The sequence below is a fragment of the Salmo salar genome, chromosome 05, assembly GCF_965601325.2.
Source record: "Salmo salar chromosome 05, fSalSal1, whole genome shotgun sequence".
NCBI lineage: Eukaryota > Metazoa > Chordata > Actinopteri > Salmoniformes > Salmonidae > Salmo > Salmo salar.
In genome coordinates this window covers 69,168,513-69,179,537 of record NC_138295.1, presented here as the reverse complement: position 1 = coordinate 69,179,537, position 11,025 = coordinate 69,168,513, and the positions used below count along the sequence as shown (strand labels likewise).

The 11,025-nt window shown below is 43.2% G+C and overlaps 1 protein-coding gene across 1 annotated transcript; it reads left to right on the top strand.

Moving 5' to 3' along the window:
* On the top strand, nucleotides 1-3,801 carry LOC123743145 (uncharacterized). The gene is made up of 5 exons (XM_045718649.2): nucleotides 1-263; nucleotides 2,271-2,443; nucleotides 2,789-2,933; nucleotides 3,116-3,238; nucleotides 3,341-3,801. The coding sequence occupies exons 1-5, from the start codon at nucleotides 185-187 to the stop codon at nucleotides 3,388-3,390; spliced, it is 570 nt and encodes a 189-aa protein (XP_045574605.1). The 5' UTR covers nucleotides 1-184; the 3' UTR covers nucleotides 3,391-3,801.
* The last annotated feature ends 7,224 nt before the right edge of the window (nucleotides 3,802-11,025 follow it).

Here is an 11,025-nt window from a genome sequence, read left to right as displayed (position 1 = left end):
GTTGTTAGTTCATTTGTTTAGGTCATAGCTCAAGGAGAGTTGTATGTCCTCTCTCTCTCTCTCTCTCTGCGTTTTCAGGCTGGAATCATTGGCAGCAGCTAGAGTCTCAGGACATGAATGTCTTCTGAAGCGGATGTCTTGGAGGGGTTGGTAGAAAGTTGTTTTGTTGATAAAGAGAAGAATAATGTCTGTATGTGGGATGACGGGACCAGGGCTTGGTTTGTCTGTGTTCCTGTTGGCTCTGCTTCATCTTCAATGCTCAGGTAGGACTGACTTGGTTGACCTTTGGTTCTGTCTTGCGAATAATACATGTAAAGGTAGCTACTGTAAAGCTACCATATTGTGTTGATTTTAGCCAAGATTGGTTGGGCTCAAGAGCAGCCATCCAGATCTAGAATGTAGACAAAGAGCAATATTTGCAGTGGTGCCTTGGTTTCACTGATGTCCCTTATATCAGGAAAATATACTGCTCAAAAAAATAAAGGGAACACTTATACAACACATCCTAGATCTGAATGAAAGAAAAAATCTTATTAAATATTTTTTTCTTTACATAGTTGAATGTGCTGACAACAAAATCACACACAAATAATCAATGGAAATCCAATTTATCAACCCATGGAGGTCTGGATTTGGAGTCACACTCAAAATTAAAGTGGAAAAACCACACTACAGGCTGATCCAACTTTGATGTAATTGCCTTAAAACAAGTCAAAATGAGGCTCAGTAGTGTGTGTGGCCTCCATGTGCCTGTATGACCTCCCTACAACGCCTGGGCATGCTCCTGATGAGGTGGCGGATGGTCCCCTGAGGGATCTCCTCCCAGACCTGGACTAAAGCATCCGCCAACTTCTGGACAGTCTGTGGTGCAACGTGGCGTTGGTGGATGGAGCGAGACATGATGTCCCAGATGTGCTCAATTGGATTCAGGTCTGGGGAACGGGCGGGCCAGTCCATAGCATCAATGCCTTCCTCTTGCAGGAACTGCTGACACACTCCAGCCACATGAGGTCTAGCATTGTCTTGCATTAGGAGGAACCCAGGGCCAACCGCACCAGCATATGGTCTCATAAGGGGTCTGAGGATCTCATCTCGGTACCTAATGGCAGTCAGGCTACCTCTGGCGAGCACATGGAGGGCTGTGCGGCCCCCCAAAGAATTGCCACCCCACACCATGACTGACCCACCGCCAAACCGGTCATGCTAGAGGATGTTGCAGGCAGCAGAACGTTCTCCACGGCGTCTCCAGACTCTGTCACGTCTGTCACGTGCTCAGTGTGAACCTGCTTTCATCTGTGAAGAGCACAGGGCGCCAGTGGCGAATTTGCCAATCTTGGTGTTCTCTGGCAAATGCCAAACGTCCTGCACGGTGTTGGGCTGTAAGCACAACCCCCACCTGTGGACGTCGGGCCCTCATACCACCCTCATGGAGTCTGTTTCTGACCGTTTGAGCAGACACATGCACATTTGTGGCCTGCTGGAGGTCATTTTGCAGGGCTCTGGCAGTGCTTCTCCTGCTCCTCCTTGCACAAAGGCGGAGGTAGCGGTCCTGCTGCTGGGTTGTTGCCCTCCTACGGCCTCCTCCACGTCTCCTGATATACTGGCCTGTCTCCTGGTAGCGCCTCCATGCTCTGGACACTACGCTGACAGACACAGCAAACCTTCTTGCCACAGCTCGCATTGATGTGCCATCCTGGATGAGCTGCACTACCTGAGCCACTTGTGTGGGTTGTAGACTCCGTCTCTTGCTACCACTAGAGTGAAAGCACCGCCAGCAGTCAAAAGTGACCAAAACATCAGCCAGGAAGCATAGGAACTGAGAAGTGGTCTGTGGTCCCCACCTGCAGAACCACTCCTTTATTGGGGGTGTCTTGCTAATTGCCTATAATTTCCACCTGTTGTCTATTCCATTTGCACAACAGCATGTGAAATGTATTGTCAATCAGTGTTACTTCCTAAGTGGACAGTTTGATTTCACAGAAGTGTGGTTGACTTGGAGTTACATTGTGTTGTTTAAGTGTTCCCTTTATTTTTTTGAGCAGTGTACAATCTCAGACCAATTCACATTGGAATAGTCAAACAGTCAAACAACCCTTTCCATGAGAACTAGTACACTTTGCCTCCTAGGCAAATGAGGATTAGGCTGTGTCACAAGCTATGACTGATTATGTTGCGTTTCTCTCCTTACTGTCTCTTCTCTTCTCCCCTCCCATTTCTCTCATTCACTGTACCCATCTCTTCCTAATACCCCCTCATCATCCATCCTCCAGCCCAGAACAACTACACTACGCTCCCAAATAACGTATCAGTGGCTGTTGGCAAGCCTGCTGCATTCCAGTGTGGTGTGTCCCCTCCTAGACAACTCAACTTCACTCTCTATGGTAGCCATAGAAACATAACCCTCATCTGCCCAGGAGACCACACTGAGTACCTGGCTGCCCAGGTGAGTGGCACAGCCTTCGCTTATATTATACCAACCATCCAGGTTACAGGTATTTGCTCTGTACAGGCCTGGATGACGCAGTTGACCTAATTGGCATGACCATTGGTACGGCTGACATCACTGAGAAATCCATACAGTAGCTCAATTCAGCAGGCCTGTTGGAGTGCAAAACAATTACTTTCATTGCCTCTTTAGCGCTTGCTAATTGGAGTCTTTATGCATCACCAGATGAGATAAGATATAATCTCTCTCTCTCTCTCCCTCTCTCTCTCTCTCTCTCTCTCTCTCTCTCTCTCTCTCTCTCTCTCTCTCTCTCTCTCTCTCTCTCTCTCTCTCTCCTCCCAGTCAATAAAAGGGTACTGTGATAACACAGGTAAGGAGCTCTTTGCAATATGGCTTATCAGCGGGACGTCCCGCTCTGACAACAACACACGTGTAGTATGTGAGAGCTCAGGACGACCACTAGTGGATGGATACCTCTGGGTGTACGGTAAATACATCTCTCTAATATACCTTCCCTGAGCATATGGTATTTGACGTTGTCATCATTAGCTAACCCTAATCTATCTATCTGTCTGTCTGTCTGTCTGTCCTGTCTATCCTGTTTGTCTATCCTGTCTGTCTCTCTATCCTGTTTGTCTGTCTGTCTGTCCTCTTCGGATACATTTTCAGAGGACGGCAGTTACTTTGCCACCCTCATTGGCTGTGTCATTGGTGGTTTCTTTGGTATCCTCATCATCTTTGGTCTGTCATACACTGTGCTCAGGAGATCTGAGAGGCTCCAGCTCTGTTTCAGTAAGTACCTCTCTCCTTCAGCCCTAACAGAGGATGGACCAGAGAATGATGCCCCGCGACGTTCATATGGTTCTCTTCTCTTTTCTGTGTTTGTGTCAACAGGGGGAAAAGATCGTGAGAATGACGTCACCACAATGGTGACAAAGGATTAAACACACACCTTTCAATACTCTTGGATTTACTTATTCAACTTCTTAAAGGTGGCACTTTGTGGGGGGTTTTTGCATATGCAGAATTTTGATTGTAATTTCTATTTTGTTTTACTGTTCTATTATTTGCTTATCTAGCAGTATGCAGTATCTGATACTTGCATCAGTTTCCTGTGTTTTTTATCTTATTAAATGTAGCTAAACATAGGAAGTTAAACTAAATGTTGCATTTTGAAAACTTCTTACCAAAGTCCCATATATCATATTCTCTCCCATAAGCTTTTAGATTTTTTTGGCCTTGGTTTGTTCAGTCGCAGTTCTAGTATTTGACCAACAGAGAGCAGCCATGACAGTACAGAAACTGAACTTCAATGATGCTGGGATACTACTAAAGCATTTGATCATGTACTATAATTGTGTGTCTCTGACTTTTCCTCTACTCCGGAATACTGAAGTTAATGTTCCATTTTTATACTGCGTTTTATAGCTCCATTAATTGTTTTACAGTTATGCTGGTAGCCAGCTAACACCTGTTTTCACTGCATAAACAATAGAGAGCAGGACATCTGAGTAGCTGTCTAAAGTGTTCCAGTGGAGGATCAGTAGAGGTGGTGCGATGTTGACTCAGCTGGCCTGCTATGCTCTGGTATGACTCTGACACAGACACAACTCACATCACTTCAAATCCCACAATATGCATTGGTCATTTGTTTAGAATTACATACATTCTTTGAGATGTATTTATATTTTTTATGCATGCTCCCCATCTTCAGAGTGGCTTGTCAGAGGATATGGTAAAATGCGCAAAGACCCTTAGATGGTTTGTTTAGTGACAAATATGCCTTCTAACAAGTAAGAGTAGTGTATGTTTTGAGTGTTCCAGGATGAGCGTGCTTGTGTCAGTGCATGCAGGCGTGCTTACATACCACTCTTTTATTTAAGTCTAAGCTATGCACCAGAGATGTGTCAGTGATAATGCATTCATATATTATTACAGTGTGTTCCAAATGTATTGGGGCAGTGAAACTTTTTGTTGTTTTGGCTCTGTACTCCAGCACTTTGGATTTGAAATGATTCAATGACTATGATGTTAAAGTGCAGACTGTCAGCTTTAATTTGAGGTTATTTTCATCCATATCAGGTGAACCGTTTAGAAATGACAGCACTTTTTGTACATAGCCCCCCCTCATTTGGACAAATGCACTTATATGTGTGTTAAAGTAGTAGAAAGTTAAGTATTTGGTCCCATATTCATAGCACACAATGACTACACCAAGCTTGTGACTCTACAAATTTGTTGGATGCATTTGTTGTTTGTCTTGGTTGTGTTTCAGATTATGTTGTGCCCAATATAAATGAATGGTAAATAATGTATTGTGTCATTTTGGAGTCACTTTAATTGTAAATAAGAATAAAATATGTTTCTAAACATTTCTGCATTAATGTGGATGCTACCATGATTACGGATAATCCTGAATGAATCGTGAATAATGATGAATGAGAAAGTTACAGACACACAAGTTACAGACACAATCCATTACTTACCATTCCTATGTATTGGGCACAAAATAATCTGAAACACAACCAAAACAAACAGCAAATGCATCCAACAAATTTGTAGAGTCACAAGATTGATGTGGTCATTGCGTGCTATGAATATGGGACCAAATACTTAACTTTTTACTACTTTAATACACATACAAGTAAATATGTCCTAATACTTTTGGTGCCTTAAAATGGGGGAACTATGTACAAAAAGTGCTGTAATTTCTAAATGGTTCACCCGATATGGATAAAAATATCCTCAAATTAAATATGACAGTCTGTACTTCATCCTCACAGTCATGATATCATTTCAAATCCAAAGTGCTGGAGTACAGAGCCAAAACAACAAAAATTGTGTCACTGTCTCAATACTATTTTAAAGAGTTGTTGCAAAGAAGAGAGCAGGGTTTTTGTGGAGGGAATTTCTTATGTTTGTGTTGTACCTGTGTGTCAGCTTTACCCTTTGGATAGCCCATCCTGACTGTCTCTTGTGTGAGCCTTTGACAACCCTTTCACTGTGGCCACTGGTTCTGTAGACTTTGTAGCTGAGTTATGGGTAAAGTACCCAATTGTCATACTTGAGTAAAAGTAAAGATACCTTAATATAAAATGACTCAAGTAAAAGTGAGTCACCCAGTAAAATCCTACTTGAGTAAAAGTCTAAAAGTATTTGGTTTTAAATATACTTAAGTATCAAAAGTCAATGTAATCTCTAAAATGTACTTAAGTATCAAAAGTAAAAGTATAAATAATTTCAAATTCCTTTTATAAAGCAAACCAGACGGCACTCATACTTTTATTATATATATTTTTAACAGATAGCCAGGAGCACCCTCTTACACTCAGACGTCCTTACAAACAAAGCATTTTTGTTTAGTCAGTCTGCCAGATCAGAGGCAGCACATATGACCAGGGATGTTCTCTTGATAAGTGCATGACTTGGACCATTTTCCTGTACTGCTAAGCATTCAAAATGTAATGAGTACTTTTGAGTGTCAGGGAAAATGTATGGAGTAAAAAGTACATGATTTTCTTTAGGAATGTAGTGAAGTAAAAGTATACATTGTCAAAAAATATACATAAATAGTAAAGTACAGCTATAAAAGAAAAAACTATGTAGGTAGTACTTGAAAGTATTTTACATCACTGGGTATGCAGTTATGCAGTCTTCCAATCAATTAGTTTGCACTATATGGTCAGTTTTGAACATTGTGGAAAAGTTGTGTTATCATCAGTAATAAATGTCTTAAAACTATTCTGCTTGCATGGAATGCTGTTATGCTTGAAAGTACAACAATGGAACACACATATGTTGGCCCCAATACACACACAGACTTGGACAGCACAGAATGGACTTTATCTCACAGTGTTATCAGTCCTTCATGGTGGTAATCACCTCAGTCTCATGTCAGGTCTTCATATGTCACTGATGGTCCCTCTAACTAGGATATAGCCACTCACATTATTGTATTATCACTCGTGAAGAACTGGATACATATTCCTCCGCAGATGCCGCGGGGATATAAATAGTGTCAGATAACAGCACGTCACCATGCCGATAATGTGCAGAGGTTCAGTCATGTGTCCCCTCTGAGGAGCCACCATAGAGGTGTGAGATTTAGGTTCTTGACTCTGTGGTTCAGTTCACTGTGTTAGCCTTTTTCAAGGCTTTGTGTTTTCATTTACTTTCCACACTACTCCACATGAGAAGCACAGACAGACAGGCAGGCAGGCAGGCAGGCAGGCAGGCAGGCAGGAAGACAAACCTGTTTTTTACGAAGCATGTGACAAATACATTTGTATTTTATTTGTTTTGAGACAGACAGACAGACAGACAGACAGACAGACAGACAGACAGACAGACAGACAGACAGACAGACAGACAGACAGACAGGCAGGCAGGCAGACAGGCAGGCAGGCAGGCAGGCAGGCAGGCAGGCAGGCAGGCAGGCAGGCAGGCAGGCAGACAGACAGACAGACAGACAGACAGACAGACAGACAGACAGACAGACAGACAGACAGACAGACAGACAGACAGACAGACAGACAGACAGACAGAGTGCTACTGATATCACCAGTAGTGAGTTCTGATCTCTGAGCTATGATAGCTGTCTCTGTGAGTTGGGAATAGAGGTGGAATATTCCAAAGCATTATATTGTATTTAAGGCACCTCCCTCTCTGTGAGGTGAGCATGATCTCAATCTGATGGTTGTCATGCTTCTCTTCACTCCAAAACTGGCTTGGGAGGGACAGTTTTTTATCTCCACTTATAGATCTGTGTGTGATTTTCTATACAGTTGTCATTTATTTATAACAATAGAGCCATATGGACAAGGTGCACTATATATACTAAAGTACATGGACACCCCTTCAAATTTGTGGATTCGGCTATTTCAGCCACAGGTGTATAAAATCTCCATACACAAACATTGGCAGTAGAATGGTCTTACTGAAGAGCTCAGTGACTTTTAGCATGGCACCATCAAAGGATGCCGCCTTTCCAAAAAGTCAATTTGTCAAATTTCTGCCCTGCTAGAGCTGCCCCGGTCAACTATAAGTGCTGTTATTGTGAAGTGGAAATGTATAGGATAAACAAAGGCTCAGCCTCGAAGTGGTAGGTCACACAAGCTCCCAGAACAAGCCCGCCGAGTGCTGAAGTGTGTAAAAATTGGCTGTCCTTGGTTGCAACACTCATTACTGAGTTCCAAACTGCCTCTCAAAGCAATGTCAGCACAAGAACTCTTCGCTGGGAGCTTCATGAAATGGGTTTCCATGGCCGAGCAGCCACACACAAGCCTAACATCACCGTGTGCAATGCCAAGCGTTAGTTGGAGTGGTGTAAAGCTCGCCGCCATTGGACTCTGGAGCAGTGAAAACACGTCCTCGGCAGAGAATAATCACGCTTCACCATCTGGCAGTCCGACGGACGAATCTGGGCTTGGCGGCTGCCAGGAGAACGCTACCTGCCCCAATGCATAGAGCCAACTGTAAAGTTTGGTGGAGGAGGAATAATGGGCTGTTTTTCATGGTTCGGGCTAGGCCCCTTTGTTCCAGTGAAGGGAAATCTTAACACTACAGCATACAATGACATTCTAGATGATTCTGTGCTTCCAACTTTGTGGCAACAGTTTGAGGAAGGCCCTTTCCTGTTTCACCATGACAATGCCCCTGTGCACAAAGCGAGGTCCTTACAAAAATGGTTTGTCGAGATCGATGTTGAAGAACTTGACTGGCCTGCATAGAGCCCTGACCTCAACCCCATTGAACACCTTTAGGATGAATTGGAATGCCGACTGCGAGCCAGGCCTAATCGCCCAACATCAGTGCTCAACCTCACTAATGCTCTTGTGGCTGAATGGAAGCAAGTCCCCACAGCAATGTTCCAACATCTAGTGGAAAGCCTTCCCAGAAGAGTGGAGGCTGTTATAACAGCAAAGAAGTGTTGCAAGGTATACTGGTACCACGGTAATATTATGAAACTCATAATACCAACACTTTTGAATACTGTAGTACTATTTCATATGATACTACTGACTTTTTAAACCTACCGATATAAAAAACCTGCTGGCACCTGTTATGAAATGTTTATGAAGTCAGTTTTGTTTATAAACTCAGTTGAATTTAAGCAACTAGTCTCTTGTATGTTCAGGTCCAATAATATCCACTTCCCTTTCATGCGCATATCAGCGGGGATGCAGACCCAGACCCCGATGAGTGTTCTCTTGTTAGATGTGTTACATTGGTGCTGCGCACAAAGCGAGCAATATTAATATATTGTATAATTTCATTGCCTGTTATGACCAAGGGCACAGACCAGTCTGAGTAGACTTTGCAAGTTCACTGTCATGCAGCCTCTGAGTGTCAGAGAGGGGAAATTGAGCATGCGACAGGCATGTTTGCAGCGTTACAGCAAAGAAAACGGCTTGTCTCTAGCCGAAACTGTTAAAAGAATATGCCTTTTTTAAATATAATTTAACAAACTAATCCCGGGTCACTAATTATTAGTTTGATAACAAATGACGTTGTTCAGTCATGTTACCTAGCTAGCTAACAACCTGCTAACTTGCCAGTCGGTTTAGGCAAATTTGACTGGCAAAGGAAGAAAGGCAAAGGGTCTGCTACTCATGAGATGTGCTTCAAAAGGTAGGGTTCGTATAGGCCTAACGGAAGCCTAAACTATATACAAAATCACTTTATTTTTGGTGCTCCTTAAATGCTGTTTGGTGCCTAATGTTTTAAAAGTTGAGAGCAGTGTGCCTACAGTGCATTCAGAAAGTATTCAGACCCTTTCACTTTTTCCACATTTTGTTACATTACAGCCTTATTCTAAAATGGATTACATAAAACATTTTCCTAATACATCTACACACAATACACCATAATGCAAATGTATACAAAATAAAACACAGAAATACCTTATTTGCTTAAGTATTCAGACCCTTTGTTATGAGACTCGAAATTGAGCTCAGATACTGTACATCCTGTTTCCGTTGATCATCCTTGAGATGTCTCTACAACTTGATTGGATTCCACCTGTGGTAAGTTCAATTGATTGGACATGATTTGGAAAGGCACCTGTCTATATACAGGTCCCACAGTTGACAGTGCAGTCAGGTCAAAAACTAAGCTATGAGGTGGAAGGAATTGTCCGTAGAGCTCCGAGACAGGATTGTGTTGAGGCACAGATCTGGGGAAGGGTACTAAAACATTTCTGCAGCATTGAAGGTCCCCAAGAACACAGTGGCCCCCATCATTCTTAAATAGAAGAAGTTTGGAAGCGCCAGGATTCTTCTTAGAGCTGGCCATCCAGCCAAACTGAGCAATCGGGGAAGAAGGGCCTTGGTCAGGTAGGTGACCAAGAGCCCGATGGTCACTCTGACAGAGCTCCAGAGTTCCTCTGTGGAGATGGGAGAACCAGAAGGACAACCATCTCTGCAGCACTCCACCAATCAGGTCTTTATGGTAGAGAGGCCAGACAGAAGCCACTCCTCAATAAAATACACATGACAGCCTGCTTGGAGTTTGCCAAAAGGCACCTAAAGGACTCTCAGACCATGAGAAACAAGATTGTCTGGTCCGATGTAACCAAGATTGAACACTTTGGCCTGAATGACAACCGTCACATCTGGAGGAAACCAGGCACCGCTCATCCCCCCGGCCAATATCATCCCTACGGTGAAGCATGGTGGTGGCAGCATCATGCTGTGGGGATATTTTTCAGCGGCAGGGACTGGGAGACTAGTCAGGATTGAGTCAGGATCGAGGGAAAGACAAATGGAGCAAAGTACAGAGAGGTCCTTGATGAAAACCTGCTCCTCAGACTGGGGCGAATGTTCACCTTCCAACATGATAATGACCCTAAGCACAAAGTGCAGACAACGCAGGAGTCGCTTCGGGACAAGTCTCTGAATGTCCTTGAGTGGCCCAGCCAAAGCCCGGACTTGAACCCGATCGAACATCTCTGGAGAGACCTGAAAATAGCTGTGCAGCGATGCTCCCCATCCAACCTGACAGAGCTTGAGAGGATCTGCAGAGAAGAATGGGACAAACTCCCCAAATACAGGTGTGCCAAGCTCGTAGTGTCATACCCAAGAAGACTCGAGAAGGTAATCACTGCCTAAGGTGCTTTAGCAAAGTACTGAGTAAAGGGTCTGAACACTTATGTAAATATGACATTTCAGTTTTTCATTTGTAATACATTTGCACACAAAAAATACCTGTTTTTTCTATGTCATTATGGGGTATTCTGTGTAGATTGATGAGGGGGAAAAAACTATTTAATCAATTTTAGAATATGGCTGTAATATACAGTAACAAAATGTGGAAAAAGTGAAGGGGTCTGAATACTGCGCTGTATGTGTGTTTGTGGGAGAGAGAGTGATGTGTATGTGTGTGTGTTTATGAGAGTGAGGGAGACAGAGTGTGTGAGGAAGGGAGGGAGAGTGTGTGTGTCTGTTAACTGAAGAGTAAAGGTTTCATGTAGTGTTTTCACCTTACTGCCTCTGACATACAGATCATTATGCATGTATATTCCTTCCTCCCTTTCCTGCAGCCAAATCACAGGTAGGGCTTTGTGAATATGAGTAAATGAG